This window comes from Suncus etruscus, chromosome 6 (genome assembly GCF_024139225.1).
Source record: "Suncus etruscus isolate mSunEtr1 chromosome 6, mSunEtr1.pri.cur, whole genome shotgun sequence".
In the NCBI taxonomy this organism is placed as follows: Eukaryota; Metazoa; Chordata; class Mammalia; order Eulipotyphla; family Soricidae; genus Suncus; species Suncus etruscus.
Window position 1 is genome coordinate 71905342 of NC_064853.1, and position 18654 is coordinate 71923995.

The window sequence follows — 18654 nt, forward strand, 5'->3', positions numbered from 1 at the left end:
CTGTGAAAGAAACAAAGATTCTGGTTTAAAAGAAGCCAGAAAGGAATTCAGGAATCAAAGATAAGATGTGTAATAAAACATTTGCAGTCTTCCTGCTTCTGATCCAATTTACCACTTGCCTGCACAAGTAATGGAATGAAATCGGAGTGTTACTGATGTTGACTTACCTGTCCCTAACTCTCCTAGGAAAATGACACAGAAGTAAAAGTAAACCTGAATGTCCTTGGTATCTCACTTTATGTTTTTTTTAAATCCATGCCCTAAATGCCCTTGAAATAACTCTTTATCAGGAATCAAAGAGCAAAACAAAACAAAACAAAACAAAAAGAAACCATGGCATCCAGCACTTATTCAACTGTAGATAGAGAAAAGAGAGACTATTGCTCAGAGTTCAGGAGATGCCATTACCTACCTGGTTCTGTGCAGTTCTTGTTGCTCCAGAGCCCTGTATCTTCTGAAGTCAGAGTATCGTTCACCTGCAGTAACCTCCTCCCCACCATCCACCGTCGGTTTTTCCCGAAGAGGTCCGTTAAGTGAAGTTCTAGGAAGAAAAATAATAACCACACATCACAAGGGGCAAAGTTAGTGATTACCAGTGCTGGGTGCCAAGTACCTCAATAAGACATCATATTCTCAGTTCTTCCTCATTCCCCTATGACTCACCAATGTACACTAGAGTAACACAGGGATGAACTGTGTGGATCCATTTATGTGTGGATTTTGTCCAAGGTCTCACCAACCACAGCTGGCTGGTTGAATGTGAAGATCCTAAATCTACATATGTAGATAACTGAATATAGAGGGATCTGTACCCAAACCTGTGTTACTCAATAGTCAATTGTAGTTCTGACTACAGCATCACCCAGCTAATAATTTACCTACCTCCCCCCACCTAGATCCAACTGAACCCAAAGAGGCAGTTCTCTTTGAATGTCTGATAGGAAGTGGTCTCTCAGAGAACCATGTAGGTTAGCTTGGTAGGCATGTGTTATAACTAAATTCCAGAGTTTTCCTAAGATTGTACTCCAGTACCATCCTACCCCACAAAGACTGGCACACATCACAAAGAATAAGAACTATTAGTGCTGCAGGGATGTGGGGAGAAAAAAACTCTAATTCACTGCTGGTGAGAATGCTATCTAGTCCAGCCTTTCTAAAAAACAATATAGATATTCCTCAAAAAACTGGAAATTGAGTTCCCATATGATCCAGCAATACCATTTCTAGTTATATACCCTAGGAAACCAAAAACACAATACAAAATGCCCTCTTCATGGCTATGTTCATTGCAGTGCTATTTACAATAGCCAGAATCTGGAAGCAACCCAGATGCCTGGCAATAGATGAATGGCTAAAGAAACTGTGGTACATCTACACAATGGAATACTATGCAGCTGTCAGGAAAATGCAGTCATGAAATTTTCCTATATACAGATGGACATGCTGAATGAAATGAGTCAAAGAAAGTGAGATAGACACAGAATAGTCTCACTCATCTGTAGGATTTAAGAAAACTAAAAGACAGTATGGTAATAATACCCAGAGACAATAGAGATAAGGGTCAGAAGGACCAGCCTTACCACAAAGAATGGTGAGCACAGTTAAAGAAATAACTATAATAACAACTATCATGATAATGATAGTGAGTGAGAGAAATAGAAGGCCTGTCTCAAAGACAGGCAAGTGATTGGAGAAGAGGGAGATGGGAAGCACTGGTGGCAGGAAGGCTGTACTGGTGAGTGGGATGTACTTTTTATGACTGAAACCCAATTACAAACAAATCTGTAACTATGCTGCTTAAATAAAGATATTATTATTAAAAAAAACTGTACTCCAGTTGTTTACATTTTAATAAATAAATAAAGCAATAAAGCACACTTTATTGGTTGCTAAATTCCCTGATTTAATTCCATTTCCAATTATAAGCTGAGAGATGTTTAAAAACAACTTCTTTGGGTAGGAAGTCCTGGCTTGTAGCCATTACTCAATTTTTTCAAGGTGTTAATTATACCCTTAAGGCTAATTCTAAGCTACAAACACAGCCTCATAAGACACAAGTTTGGGAAGAGATGGACAGAGTAAGATTGGTCCAATAAACTCCAACCACCAATATCTCTCCTAATAATTTTTCTATGACTATCTCCCAAAATAAATCACTTGCAATTCAACATTTATTTAGGATCGGATCTGCTGCAGGGAATGAGGCTTTCCCAAGCTAAGATACATGTTTAACATTCCCAGAACCTGGGCCAGTAAATGCCACATAGAAATATTTAAATAAACAGAATGTGAAAAAGCAAATGAGGTGGGGGTGGAGGGGAAGACCTCCAAATGCAAGTCAGATTGATTATAGTCTGTGGGTGATGCCTCTAGTGAGAAGACCAAGGGATAAAAGTGCCAGGAGAAGAGGCATTGCATTAGGATGAAAATGCAATACATCCTGTTGAAGATAAATTCAATTTGAATGGTCTGAAAGCAAGAACACTATTTTTATGGGGATGTCTCAGGGGAGTGAGATGCTAAAGAGAGAATCAGGACAGTTATTCACATAGAGAGAAGGATGTGAGACTTGAATTGTTAGCTTCCTAGAAAGGAAACAAACAAGAAATGAAAGAAGAAATCTTGAGGAAATCAACATTCCTTCAGAGAGCAAATAGAGTAAGAGACATGAAGAATGGTCCGTGAAAGAAAAGCAAATAAAAAGAAAAATAGGGTCATAGAAGATAAATTAAAACAAATATGAGTGGCAGAAAGCATGTCCACGCTGGATAGACCAAGACAAAGGTAAAGAGATGACATCCTAGAGCTAAATGTATAGGGGCTCTTTCATGTGGCTTGAGGTGAAGACTACTTCTTCAGTATATAGAGTTGCTGTGATTAGCAAATGGGTGTAAATAAAAGATATGGGCCTAATTTTCAAATGCTATGGTCTTCACAAAAGGTCAACAATTGAATTTGTTTGTTTGTTTGTTTTTGGGCCACACCGGTGGCGCTCAGGGGTTACTCCTGGCTATCTGCTCAGAAATAGCTCCTGGCAGGCACGGGGGACATATGGGACACCGGGATTCAAACCAACCACGTTGGTCCTGGGTCGGCTGCTTGCAAGGCAAATGCCACTGTGCTATCTTTCCAGCCCCAACGGTTGAATTTTGACACATCAAACTTGCCTTTCTGAAATGGACAGTATACCCAGTACTTCATTTCCATTGTTATTCAGTTTCCTAATGAATTCACATTTAATGTTGGGTTTGATTTTCATACCAGCACTCAGGAAAGGGTAAACATAGGAGAAATATGGCCTGGTCTACTCTGACTATTTTTATTTTGACAAGATCAAATCACTATAAACTTAGAGTAGGTCTGTGATATACATTCCTATTTTATTGAATGATAAAGGGAGGCTTATAAAATTTCTTAAAACACCTAAATCAATATGGCCTATATAACGTCAATTTATACAGAGAACTTCTTTAGTAAAACAAGAATTATGTGCAAAAGAAACCATTATTAATAATATAGAAAGACACAGAATCTCAATTTTATATTTTAAATGTTAAAAAAAATAAATTTTAATGAAAAAAATCAGAATTTGCATCTTATGTATACTGACCAGGATGTTCCTTGGTTAATTCTGTAAAAGGGAGAATACACAGAACATCATATTCAGGACACTCCACCCCCCCAAATAAATGAATACAAATTCTTCACTACTAAACATGGGAAATTTTCCAGAATAGATCATATACTGGCACACAACTAAAACATCCCATAAAATGACAAAAGTAGAAATCATGCCAAGTATCTTCTCACCGCAAAACCACAAAAGTAGAAATCAATCCTAAAATAATGTGGGAAAAAGATTAAATACTTGGAAACTAAACAACATACTGTTATATAGCTATTGCGTGAAAGAGTAAATCAAAGGAGAAATAAAAACAAACAAGAATGAAAACATCAACAACCAGAACCTATGACACAGCAAAAGTGGTATGGTACAAAGAAGGAAGGTTGTAGCTATTCAAGCACATGTCTGGAAGAAATAAAAGACTCAATCAGTGATCTAACTTCTCAGTTACAGAAACTAGGAAAAGAGAAAAAAAAATTGAAACCCAAAGCAATCAGAGGGTAGTAAATAATAAAAATTAGGGTGAAACAGGAACAAGTGAACCAAACAAAGAACACAAACCCAATAAACTGATTCTTTGAAAGAGTAAAACGATTGACTCTTAGCTAAACCAAAAAAAATTGAAAAAAAGAGAAAATAGGATGAGAGATGACAGGGAAAATATGACAGAAGACTTGGAAATTTTTTTTAAAAATCATAAGAATTACTAGGATACCTAGCTCAAGAGTATACTCTTGAGAAGAAATGGATAAATTCTTAGAAGTATACAAAATCCTAAGATTGAACCAAGAGGAAACAGAAATCCTGAAGATGGATCTGAAGGGGAAAATATAATAGTCATAAAAAATTCCCCCCAAAATAATCCAGGTGCAGATGGGAGTCACTGGTGACTTCAACTAAAACTTCAAAGATATCAAAATTCTTTAAGATCACCAAAATATTGAGGAAACAGGAATCATAACAGCTTCTATTGAAGCCATATTGACTTACATAGAGCCAATTCTAAGAAGCCAATAAAAAAGAAACACTACTAAAAAAAAATTATATACCATTTCCTTGATGAATATCAATGCAAAGATCTTCAACAAAATCTAATGAATTGAATCTAGCATTCTAACAAGAGGATTATGCAGCCTAATTGAATAAGGTTAATTCCAGAGATTTAAGAATGATTCAATAAATGCAAATCAATAACAATATGCCATACCTAAAAAATGAAAAATAAAAATCATGGTTATGTCAATTGATAGTGTTTTTTTCTTTTTAAGCCTACAGCACCCGGTATTCCCAGGTGGTCTCCCATCCAAGTACTAACCAGGCCTGACCGTGCTTAGCTTCCAAGATTAGGCGCGTTCAGGGTGGTATGGCCATAGACAATTGATAGTGTTTTTGAGAAGATCTAAACTCCTTATACAAAATAAGTTCCAAAAGATACAGGAGGAACATACTCAAGATATTAATGGCCATCTGCAACAAACTTACAGCCTATATTAGACTCAAAGTGAAAAACTGAAAGCCTTTATCCTAAGATCATACACAAAGCAAGGATGTCCACTGTCATCATTCTTACTCAATATTATTTTGAAAGTCTTCACCACAGCAATCAGAAAAGAAAAAGATACCAAAGAGATCCAACTTGGAAAAGAAATCAAATGATCACTATGTATGGTTAGCATGGTAATATATATTGAAAAAAAATATATTGAAAAAACCAAAAGACACCACAAAACTCAGAAAAAATAAGTCAAGACAGTAAGATAGTGCCCGGAGAGATAGCACAGTGCCGTTTGCCTTGCAAGCAGCCGATCCAGGACCAAAGGTGGTTGGTTCCAATCCCGGTGTCCCACATGGTCCCTGTGCCTGCCGCGAGCAACCCTGAGCAATGCCGGGTGTGACCCAAAAACCAAAAAAAAAAAAAAAAAAAAGACAGTAAGATACAAGATTACATAAATGACATTCCTATATGCAATAATGAACTAAAAGAAAAATAAATTAAAACGATAATACCTTTAAAATAGTGCCTGAAGGCAATTGTTGAATCTTTGTTCCCTGTGGAAAGGTGTTACCCTTCCCCAAACTTCCTGCCTATCTTACCTGGATAGCGAGACCCTCCCCAATCTGAAAGGGGTCTGTGGTTGGTAATTAAAGTGGCGAGGGAGGAGGTGAGAGAAGGGCCAGAGAGATAACACAGCGGTGTTTGACCTAAGGTGATTGGTTCGAACCCCAGCATCCCATATGGTCCCCCATGCCTGCCAGGAGCTATTTCTGAGCAGATAGCCAGGAGTAACCCCTGAGCACCACCAAGTTTACCCCCCCCAAAAAAAAAAGAGTGAGAGAGAGAGAGATTCAGCAAGAAGACGTAGGAGTAGAGAGAGGTAAGAGGAGCAAGCAGAAGCTGGTTAGCTTAGAAGCCATGTGAAATATGCACATAGCGGTTAGGGCCTTAATAAAGCTGGATGTCTCCTAAACTTCATGACTGCTGTGAGGCCAGAGTGGTAGTGCAAGTGGTAAGGCGTCTGTCTTGCCGGTGCTAGCCTAGGATGGACTGCGGTTCGATCCCCCAGCCTCCCATATGGGCCCCAAACTAGGAGTAATTTCTGAGGGCATAGCCAGGACTAATCCCTGAGCATCACCGGTGTGTGGTCCAAAAACAAAACAAAACAAAAATAAACAAAACTTCATGACAGCTGTGGGTCATTTCCTCGTCGTCCTGATACCTACAGACCCCTTCAGGCTGTAGGGGCTGCTGGCACCGAACTAGGACCAGAAAAGCCTCATTATGCATCCATGCACCATAAGACTTTATAATAATTTATAAGACTTTATAATAATTAATACAACTGACAGAGAGGCCTGTGCTTGGGTGGGGAACAGGGAGGCTCCAGTCCTAATGCCCTCTACCAAGCTTGAATGGGGCCATGGGGCCTCCTCTCCTATCCAGTCTTCCTGTCACCTTCTGGGTTCCAGTACCAGAACTGGTCATCTGCCCTTTGGGGCCAGCCAATTTGCTGTTGGGGAGGGAAAAGAAAACCTTATTCCTTAATCCCTCCTACCAAACACAAAAGGGACTGTTTTGGGGTCTTTCCCAGCAGCCTTCCTTCCTTCCTATCAGTCCTCATTTTCCAAATTGCACAAACTCACTAGTTCCCCCATTTTGGGCGATCTGTTTAGTAAAGAACTCTAGAGAATAAGTTTCTCTGTTTAGAGTTCATGATATAAAATAAAATAAAATAAATGCCTCAAAATAACAAATAACCAAGATTCAACTAAATAAGGGAAGTAAAATTTTATAAATTCCATTAAAACTATAAGTCACTGCTAAGAGAAATTAAAAAGGATACCAGGGAATAAAAGATGATCTTTGTCATTAATTAGAAGAATCAAAGTTAATCAAAGTACTTTTTAAATCATCCATTACTATTTTTTCCTTTTAAATGTAGTAACCTTGAATTATAAAGTTATTCATGGTTAAATTTCAGGCATATAATGTTCTAACACCAATCCCTTGACCAATTCCTCCACCACTGTCTCAGAGTTTTTCTCTGTCCTATCCCTCTCCCAAATGGCAAGCTTCCTACTTAAGACTGGTACTCATGTTCTTTGTTTTTATATGCCTTTGGGTATTTGTTATTCCCCTACTACACTGCATTTTATCCCACGCATGAAAACCTTTCTCTGTCAGTCTTTCTTTCTGACTAACTTCTGTCATCATGATACTCCATGTAGTAGCAAAACTTATTAGAAGTACTAAACAGATTCAATACAAAACCCATTAAAATTCCAATAACGTTCTTCAAAGACTTGGAACAAACTCTAAAGAAATTGTATAGTACTATAAAATTTCCCCAAATAGTCAAAATTATTCTAAGGGGGAAATAAAGATGATGGAGGCATTGTATGTTCCAGATTTGGACTATAGTACAAAACTATAATTTAAAAAATTGCATGGTACTGAAATATAGAGCCACAAAACAATGGAACAGAACTGAAAGTCCTGGGCTAAAGCTCTAGATTTATAGACAGTTAATCTATAGTACCTAACACATGGGGTTTAAAAAAACTGGATAGCACGGGTAAACAAAAATTAGAACCTTATCTCACAGAATTTACAAAAGTAAACTCAAAGTGAATTAAGACCTTGAGATTAGGCTAGAAGCCCTAAAATATATTGAAAATATTCGCAGATACCTAGAGAAAATTGGCCACAGAAGTGTCTTCATTGCCCACAGAGATAACCACCACCACATATACAACAAAAATCAAAAATAAATAATTAGGATCATATCAAATTAAAAAATTCCCACACAACAAAGGAAACTCAAACTATAATTAAAAAATATGCTCTACTGAGTGAGAGAAAATGTTTGCACACAAGGTATCAGATAATGAGCTAATATCTGAGGTTCATAAAGTTTCAACAAAACTCAACAACAAAAAAAAATCTGATAACTACATCCACAAATAGGGAAAGGAAATGAACGGGCACTTCTCCAAAGAAGACAAAGAGTCAATAGGCCTATGAAAAAGTGTTCACCATCACTCATGATTAGGAATATGCAAAACAAAACTACACTGAAATATTATCTTACATCAGTGACAATAGTATATATCAATAAGTCTGGAATTATCAGTTGTGTAAGTATTAGTGGCTTTGTGGTGCAGAGGAATCCTCATCCACTTTTGGTTTTAATGTTGTCTAATTAAGCTTCTATGTAAAGTTACAGGAAGATCTCTCAAAAAATTTAGGAATAGAACTTCTTTACAGTCCTGCCATTCTACCTCTTGACATCTACTCCAAAGATATAGATAAACCCATGTTGATCACAGCACTTACTACAATATATAAGATATGATAAAAAACCCAAATGCCCAATTACTGATGAATGGATCAAGAAATTGTAGTATATACACACACTGGAATACTATGCTGTTCTAAGAAAGAACAAAACTATGTAATTCATAGCAACGTAGATGGAACTAAAGGATATCAAGTTGAGTGAAGTCCTTCAGAAAAATATAGATGCAGAATGCTCTCTATCACATACAGGACCTAAAGATATATAGCAAGACAGTAACAAAGAGTCAAAGGTAAAGCAACAAGAGAATTGATCCACAAAACCGGGTATTTTTGTTTGAGGAACAAGGTTGAGAGAATGGAGCATTGGGAAACTTGAGAGAGGAAGGTGATGGATGTGGTCTAAAGCACATGAATGCCTCATTAACAGTATTGGAAGGCAATAGTTAATACCTCATTTAATAACAAAATTTAAAATTAAAAAACATTAGAATGTCAGCCCAACTAGAATAAACAGTTGTATATGAATACATATATTTGTATACATGATAGCCCCATCTATCCGTAGCCAAAACTGTGAGGACAATATTAAAAATAATTCAAGATTAAAGTAAGGTATTAGAGAATCTAATTCATTTGAATAGTTCAGTATCATGTGATTAAGAATAGAGACAAGCACCTAGATGATGACTCAATAGCTATGGAAGAGTGAGGTCATGACTGGAAAACCCTGTGCTGCCACATGCACTAAAATTGATGGTCTTGCTGGTTTCCCCTAGGTGTCCCTAGAAAAAAGGTTCTGAAAGATGGCTCCATAGTTTCAAAAAAACAGCTAGGATGAGTGTGAGATTTGCAGGACTGAATCCCCAGTACTATACATGTTCCCATGCAATCCTGATAAAAAAAAAAAAGATAAATCCAATACTGTCCACAGCCCCCAATAAGGGGGAATTTTAAGAAAAAAGAGAGAAACTGGGAACAAAATGTCAAAAATTCACCAAGAAACAGTATATCAGTGGTCTTTAAATTCAACAAGCAACATAAAATGTGACCATCACTGATATTATCATCAGTGATCTATAAAGATGATATATTTATGCCCTTTGTCTCACAGTGGGTTCCACAGAAGCAGCTTCTGAGACAAGAATTTGAATACAGAAAATTCACAGGATTTTGGGTGAACCAGAAAACCACTATGAGAACCATCTATGAGAACTGGGAAATGGGACAGAGCAGGGAAAGGATGCTTTTCAAGCTAGTTGCCAAAGGATATAGCTGTTTCCTTTGGTAAATATCTGAAGGCCAGAGTAGGCAAATATCTCAGACACCTCAGGTATAAAACTGTGTAGGTATCTATCCATCTGCTCCCAGTCACCCATTAGTTGAGAGATGTTTCCAGGGGGTATTAATGCTCTGGCACTTTCAACTAGTCACATAAGTGTCCAAGGTGGGCTGTGGTGCCCAAAAAGCAGGCCTTAGATAATGAAATGCAGGTGCAAAGAGTCAGTGCCAGTTTAAGGAGAACAAAATGCTTTGGGGAGGGCACCAATGGCATCTGCCAGATTACATGTTCTCCCAGGACAGAGTTTTGGTACGAAGGAAAGAAGTGCCTATTCTAGTTCTTGTATAAACTGGGTCGAAGAAAAGTGCTTTGCGGTACTGCAATCCTATTACTCAGGAAGACTCCAAAGACTTGCAAAAAGGCAAGAGAGTCCTTTCCAATGACTTCCAAAGTTCTTTTTTAGGCCAAGTTTCCATGGCTCTGTAATTCTAACAGAAAAGCTGATACCAATTAAGAGATGTAAAAATAAAGCCAGCTATTGTAGCAGAAAATTAGAGGATTTTTTAACATAATGATTCAATATCTTCAGGAATTAGAGACTATTAAAGCAGCACCTCTGTATTCCAAAATCTACAAACTTTTATCTCAACAAAAATATGTTAGACCACGGATATATTAATGTAGAAGCCCGAGTCTGGGAAAATAAGAAGGATAAAAGCAAAGTGTTCACTAGTATTCACTATCTTCCCAATCTCAGAATTAAATGTGATAACAATATTCCCTATTTCATTAGTCGTTACGAAATTCCCAGTGATGAAAGAAGGGGCAGTTGGTTCTGGCATTAACTTACCTTTCGATTTTTTAAGTCCAATGTTAATCTAAGACCACACCAACTACCATTTATTATTTGCTATGGCTTACATTTATTAAGAGTCCATTATGTGGGAAGAATTTTCCATTCTTCAACATTTTCATCCTAACAGCAGTCTTATTTTGAACTATTAGTTCCATTTACAAATAACAAAGCTGAAGCATACAAAGATTTAAAGACTTGCCCAAGGTCGCCCACTGAACCAGTGAGTCTGGTAACCCCAAAGGCAATAACCCCTAGAAAGAATAAAAACAACCTAGCCTACACTTTATAATAGGTTAGGAGTAAAGACAGTCTCAAAGGACATATGACCAGAAGGTTGCTTTTTCAGCACAGGATGAAAATAGCGGCACTGCATGAACATCTTCCTAACAGAACCCTGAGGAAAATGGTTCCAAACACCACTCAATTCCCAATGCTGTTCTCCGTGTGGATGTCTGGGAAACTAAAGAGGATGGTCCCATTGGTCACAGTGGTCACAGTGGGAGGGTTATATATATATATGTATATATATGTGTATATATATATATATATATATATATATATATATATATATATATATATATATATGGGTTCAGGGTTGCGCAGTAGGGAAGATTAAGCTAGAGTTGAGAGGTGTCCACAGTTGGTGTTTCACTGCCCTCTCCTCACTCACAGCTTCCTTGGACATTTCTTTTATGGGCTGAGGCTGTTCTGCAAAGCTACACTTGAGCAATGTCAACAAAAACACTTGGCCCTTGTCCACTACATTCTTGGCTCCTCATCTGCCAGGATCTGGAAGTTGCACGTTGGCCTAATTAGTAGGAGGAGAGGGTAGGAAGGCATGAAGCAGGCAGCAAGCTCATATGTCACTGTCACCCACCAAGCAGCACAGACGACTGCATATACCAAGAAAGAAAGAGACACTTAGTATCTGTGAGAGGGCTCTGGAGATAATGTGGGGTGCTGGCTAGAAGGAAAAAGTTTTCAAGGCAAGACTCAAGCCACATGCACTAAGGAAGGAAAGAGAGTGGAGGCCGAGTGCCAAGTTTCCATTACAGAGCCTTTTGCTCACCCTCTCTGCGCGCCTCTCTCTCTCTCTCTCTCTCTCTCTCTCTCTCTCTCTCTCTCTCTCTCTCTCTCTCTCTCTCTCTCTCTCACGCTCTCTCACTCACTCACTCACTCTCTCTCTCCCTCTCTCTCTCTGTGTGTGCGCGTGCTCCTCTCTCCTCATTCTCTGTCTCTTTCCTCTTTCCTGTCTTTCCTTTCCCATCTTTCCTTTCTCACTTCACTTTCTCCTCTATTTTTATCCCTCTTTTCTTCCCTAGCTCCTCTTTTTCCTCTAATTCTTAGTTTGTGGTTTTGTTGGTTTTGTTGTGCTTTAGGGCCACACCCAAACAGGCTCAAGGATTATCCCTGACTCTACACTTAGGAATCATTCCTGACAGTGCTCAGGGGACTATATGGGATGCTGAAGATTAATCCCAGGTTGGCAGTGTGCAAGGCCTATTGCCTGTTCTATCATCTCAGCCCCTCACTATCCTCCATTCTTTCAATCAGTTTCTTTCCTCTCCCTCTCTTCTCCTATCTCCCCCTCTTCTTACAGTGACTAGGAAAGAAAGCCCAAAGATGTCAGACCACACAAATGAGACCCCAGCTCTGAGAATTACCAGAGCACAAACACACATTTTCCTGGGTATACCCAAATCCCATGGGGCTCTGCTCTTTCCAAATACTACCCCAGGCCTGGCCAAAAAGAAGTGGGCTACCTGGCTGCTTTCCAAAGAAGGGATTAACTCCTTCAGAAACCTGGAATGGCAGCAGCTGTACAGTTTTGCTGTTGGTGCCATCTTCATACTCTCTCACATGCTGGCCAGACTGAGTACCTTTTCTCCACCTGCTCACTCCTGGCTCTTCTGAGAGTTTCCAAGGTCTTTCTATTGTTGCTGATGGGGTTAAGAGGCTAATCTGGGACTCCAGCCCAGAGTGACCGTAAAGCCCAGGTATGCAAGTTCCCACCTCATCCCGGGAATCTGGAGCTTGGGGAAGTGGCCATGTGAGCTCAGCTGACTCTGAGCACAGTCATCCACCCCTCCTTACCAGCTGGAATGCTGCATTTCTCACTCAATTCTAGAGTGGGGCAAAGCACTGCTTGGAAACAGACAAAGGACAAGGGTGACAAGTGCCCTCTGTTCCCCCTCTGCAGATGAGAAAACTGAGTTTGGAAAATCCTAATGCAACACTGAAGCGAGAACAGGAAGCTCAGTGCACTAAAGGCTGAGCCATTAGGCAGTGACTAAAGGCTGACCCTCTAGCGATGCTCATGGAAGCTATAAATACTTCACCCTGCAGTTTACACAGCTGCCTCCACTCTCTGCACCCCAGCCCTCACCCCAAGGTCAGAGGTCAAGTTTGCATAAGTTCACAGCTAGCAGACTGTCTTCTTCAAATAGGGGCGATTCCATACTCCCCCCAGCACCTCTCCAAATAGCCCTACCCCTTCCCTACCTGACTGTCAGAGCCTCAGGAACAGTCAAGCACAGAGTTTCACAAGGATTTTCAAGTCCAAACCAGAGCTTCTCGCATTGTTCATGGTCACAGGCAAGAAGCACCCTAAATCTACCAAGAGAGAGATAAAGGCACAAGGAACAAGGGTTTGGGAGCCACTGACTCAAAGCTCAGAGAAAGGCAAAGAAGAGAAATACATCCAAAAGGCCAATTACAAGGCAACCATAGCCCCAGCTCAAGATTCTCCCTCATCCTGTGTATGCCTCCTGTCAAAGAAGAACTTGGTAAACTGCAGGGCTGAACCCATCATCCAGTTCTTCCTCCCCATTTACTCTTGAGGCAAGCACAGCAGCAGCTTTCATGCCAAATGTCAACGTTTTCTGGTTTCTAGGTATTTGGTCTCCCCTTCTTGAAGGAAACTCCCAAGGAAAGTTCTGCTGATGGACAAGACCTTTCACTCAGGGAAGGCAAAAGGGACAAAGTGACCCAAGTCCCTTGCTCCACTGAAGTGGACACCTCACCTGATACACTGACTTCCAGAAATCTCAGGGAGATTTGTTAGTAGGATCCTGGGTGTCTGCCTTAGGTGGGGGGCGGGGGCAGGTGTTCCCATTGTAGCTCTCAGATCTGAGAAGCCAGAATTGGCATCATTCATTTTCAAGTGAAGACTGCTCTGGAGAGGAGCCATGGAGCAAACTTGAACCCTAATAGGGGTTCAGGGGCTCCAGGCTCTGTAACTTGTCATGGATTTTGTTGGGGGAGAGAGACAGGTCCCCTTACTTAACTCTTCAGACACACTCATAAAGGGAGGAAAGAGGGACAGCCCTACTCACTGCCAGTTCTTTCCAAAATCCCTCCTGGAGAAGATAAATCACTTGTGTCAGTTGTTATATGATACTGCCGGCATGAACGATCCAACCTACAAAGTTCCTCAAATTCAGATTGAAAGAGTTATCGTAGAGTTAAAGGCCAGTCAAGTTCACCAGACATCTATCTGCCTCAGAGCTGTGCAATGAGGGAGAACACATGACTTATTAAAAACTGTAAGAAAACTATCAGACCCCTCCTATCTGTATCACATGCCATCTAGAAATTACACAGTGATTTAATATTTAAAGTACATACTGAACGTAACTACTGGAACAGAAAGGCACCATCACTCACAGAAGGTGAGGGGTCTGAAGGAGAATATGGAAAGTCCTTCCTTTCTCATTCTCGTTCACGTCCAGAGAATCCATCAGAGTACACGTGACATTGGCTAAGTTAAGTGGATTGGCAGACATGATCTAAGTCAGCAAAAATCATTATACTATTTTCAAATGAAATAGATACATATCATGAAATATTTTTATACCACAGAAATACCCACTGATTATTTTGCAAAGACATTTTTGAGAGCTCAGATAACCTGGGGGGCACTACTGGGAATTCTTGGCCATCTGGACTAAATTCAGTGATAAGACCTGAGGCTACTTTTCTGCTTGCTCTTGCAATGATGGGTATCTCCAGGTCTTCCCCAATATTTAGGGGTCACGTGACTCCAGGGTCAGGCATATCCAAGTATGTACCTAACCCCAATACCATTTCCTAGAACCAGCAAGTAAGAGTTTTAGCTGTTGACGTTAAAGTCAAATTATTCAGTTCTCCTTTGTAAAATGAGAGCTGCCACAAACATACCACAAAAATGCTAAACATTTCTAGGTGGATACTAACTAAGGGCCCTAGAAGATATTTTCATAAAACATGCACATATCTTTCAAGGTGTTATTTTAACAATTAAGAGGAAAATAGCTACCTATTCTATTTTTTATTTTATGGAGATAATTTCAAATATAGATCTCATGAAAAAGTGTCATCTCCATAAAATAATAAAAATCAGTAATCAAAACCCATAGATGAGTGAGACCATTCTGCGGCTCTCTCTCTCTCTCTCTCTCTCTCTCTCTCTGACTTATTTCACTTAGCCTAATATATTCCATGTACATCCATGTATAGGAAAATTTCATGACTTCATCTCTCCTGACAGCTGCATAATATTCCATTGTGTGTATGTACCACAGTTTCTTTAGCCATTCATCTGTTGAAGGGTATCTTGGCTGTTTCCAGAGTCTTGCTATGGTAAATAGTGCTGCAATGAATATAGGTGTAAGGAAGGGGTTTTTGTATTGTATTTTTATGTTCCTAGGGTATATTCCTAGGAGTGGTATAGCTGGATCGTATGGGAGCTCGATTTCCAGTTTTTGGAGGAATCTCCATATTGCTTTCCATAAAGGTTGAACTAGACGGCATTCCCACCAGCAGTGGATAAGAGTTCCTTTCTCTCCACATCCCTGCCAACACTGCTTCTCATTCTTTGTGATGTGTGTCAATCTCTGGAGTGTGAAGTGGTACCTCATAGTTGTTTTGATTTGCATCTCCCTGATGATTAGTGATGTGGAGCATTTTTTCATGTGTCTTTTGGCCATTTGTATTTCTTCTTTGTCAAAGTGTGTGTCCATTTCTTCTCCCCATTTTTTGATGGGAAAAATGAAAGACATTCTTGCAATAATAACTTTCAGACACAAAAAAGAAAAGAGCTGGAAGTTACAGCTCACCTCATGAAGCTCACCACAAACAGGGAAGAGTTTAGTTAGAAAAATAACTACGTTTTGAACTATTCTAATAATGAGAATGTACGAGGGAAATAGAAAGCCTGTCTAGAGTACAGGCGGGGGTTGGGTGGGGAGGAGGGAGATTTGGGACATTGATGGTGGGAATGTTGCACTGGTGATGGGTGGTGTTCTTTACATGACTGAAACCCAAACACAATCATGTATGTAATAAAGTTGTTTAAATAAAAAAATGGAAAAAATATAAAATTTACCATGTATTCACTTAAAAAAATCAGTAGTCAAATCCTATTTTCCACCTTAAAACTTAGAAGTATGAAAAACTCTACACAAAGTTTTGGCACAAATTGAATCCAATTAATAAAAGTATATAAACACAATACTTCTGAAAAATAGTAAGGCCCATCAACTGAAAGCAGAAAAAATAGAAATAAATTAACAAAAACTTTTGAAAACTTGGTGGGTGAAACTGGAAAATGACCATAAAGATTTAGTGGGTATAATCTACAATGCTGTTCTTCCATTTGAATCTATACATTTTCGTGAATTATCTTTTTCTAGTAGAACATCCATTAAACATCAAGATTAAACTGAATCTTAAAATTAACAGACCTTCACTAAGCTGTAATTCATAGCATGAAACTAAAATTTTGGAAATAATTAAGCCTATTAAGTCATGTTATTCTCAAAATACTACTCAAAGAATATATTATTAATTTTAATATGTAAGTAAAATTAAATGCTTTACTATATTACCTAATTAAACCTAAAATAGTTTATTTCATATTTATGTTTCCCCCTTGAATTTATACTCCTGATATACAAAATTATCCAAGAAAGACCCAGAGTTTGTAGAGTCTGATATATAATGGTCAAGTCCCTCTTTTAAACAGAAAATTTTGTAAATACAAAATTATGCACAAGGTTAAATAGATGTGTGTATCATGATTTGTTAATGTTTTCATAAAATGAAGTTCTTAAATGAATATCCATTCATAAAACAGTCTAGAGATCACAGCTTCAAATAATATATTTCATTCCAGCTATTTATGCATACAAATGCATATGTATATACATACAGCTATGCATTTATTTTTTCTATTTGACTGTAACTACCCAATGACAGAAACTTTGAAGACAAAGTTATTGGCACCCAGTACTTATTAAAAGGAGGGATTCAGTAAATCCATATGAGAAAATCAACTTGTCAACACTGGAATTTGGTACCCTTATCCATCATGCACCCTTTCTCCTTTCATTCCCATCAAGCTCAGGTTTCCATTTAGGACGCAACCTTTATTCCCTGCTTCCACCAACTTTGAATGAATCACCACTCACTAAGTTTGTACATTATGATGGGCCTGGCAAAATCCTATATTTGCAGGCCATGGTGACCAGCTCCCACCAGTATCCATAACTAAGCCAAACCAAACTGGAAAAGACTCACCACTCCTTCCAGTGTGCTTGTAACTGGGAAGAAATGTGGCAGCTTAAAGTCCAAGAATGGAACCTGAAGACCAAGAAAACTAGAGCTTATTCAAGAGCATAAACAAGATGCTGAGGATTTCCTTTCAAGCTTCAATACCTAAATCACGGCTAATGATAAAATGCCATTCTTCCTTTTTCTTCTAGTGTTTCTTTTTAAGCATGACTTACATTAGATTTTTCTCTTTTTCTGACAGATATTAAGAGACACTCGACTAATAAATTAATCCATCATTTTATTTGGATACTTTTGGGGTATAGGACCACACCTGTTTGTATTTGTATCTTACTGCTGGTTCGGTTTTCAGGGGTCACTCCTGACACTGCTGGGGAGTCACTTCTGATGGTGCCTGGTGGACCATATGTGAAGACAAGGATCAAATCAGGATTATCTACAAGACAAGCACCTTGCCCCTGGTCCTATTTCTCCAGGCCCACATGCTTCCATCTTTCACCCCATTCCATGTAAAATCTGTTAGAATCCAGAACAGAGAAGCCCAGTATATGTCTTTCTCAAACATCCCTATCTTCATATTAATTGTGTTTATCTCTGCTGAGCAGAAAGCTCTTTCTTTCCTCTATACAAATGTCTCTCATCTTGCAATGAACAGTATCCTAACAGCTTCTATGAATGCAAATAATAAAAACTCTTGGAGTAATAGGAATATAGCATGGGAATTAAGATGACCACGAGAATTAAGGGATTCAAATAAAGGCAGCAAGTGATGAAGTATGGTCACTGATGATACAGACAGTCTCTGCACAGCCTCCAAAATCACCTGGCAACATGAATCAAAAAACAGCTACAGGCTGACTTAGTGGGGGAAATAAAAGATTCAGATGTCCTTATTAAATAGCATTAAAATGCTCCAGATTGCAAATAAGTATTTGTCCTGTTTGGGAAGTATCCTACTTTTCATTTACCACACACTTGAAAAACCAAGACTTGGATGTGAAGAATTGATTCTATAGAGGGTACCAGAAAGGAGCAAGAGAAGTATCAAAACCAAGACAATGAAAGAGAACAGGATGGGTCAAGGTGCACTTGGGAAGTTGCTGTTCCTGAAAAGGAGGCATCATCCCACTGAAAACTCCAGTGATGCAGCCACTGTGACTCCCTAGATAGGCACCCATATCCCCCATTAGTTGCAATGCCCTGGGAACACAAACTACTCTGAATTCCAAGCTGTTCTTTTAAGAAACTCATGCCAGCTCCCATATTTTGGAGATGAGCAGCAGAAGGAATCGTGGCTGATAGTTTGGGGACACAATTACTTGTAACAGGAATTTAAACTGCCCACGACAGCTGTGGCTGGGACCCAAGGTGGGCTGCAGGGTGTTCTCCTAGGGAACAGTAAATGAAGTTAGCTACCCAAAATAACTTTGGCCCTAGTTTGGAAACTATGTCTCTTGAAACAAGTGCAAAGATGTAATTGGCCCAGGGCCACAAACATGTAGATTTCCTACTGTACTGGGCCATTTTTCCCCGTCTCTCATTAT

At 39.0% G+C, this 18654-nt stretch overlaps 1 protein-coding gene and 1 pseudogene across 1 annotated transcript in view; both read right to left on the minus strand.

The window, feature by feature from the left end:
- The window catches only part of SLC24A3 (solute carrier family 24 member 3), a 536687-nt gene that overhangs the window by 450054 nt on the left and 67979 nt on the right, over positions 1–18654 (minus strand). The window contains exon 2 of the mRNA XM_049774331.1: positions 413–541. Within this exon, the coding sequence (XP_049630288.1) occupies positions 413–541 (129 nt within the window). The remainder of the gene's footprint in view (positions 1–412; positions 542–18654) is intronic.
- LOC126012851 (uncharacterized) lies at positions 4892–5000 on the minus strand (annotated as a pseudogene).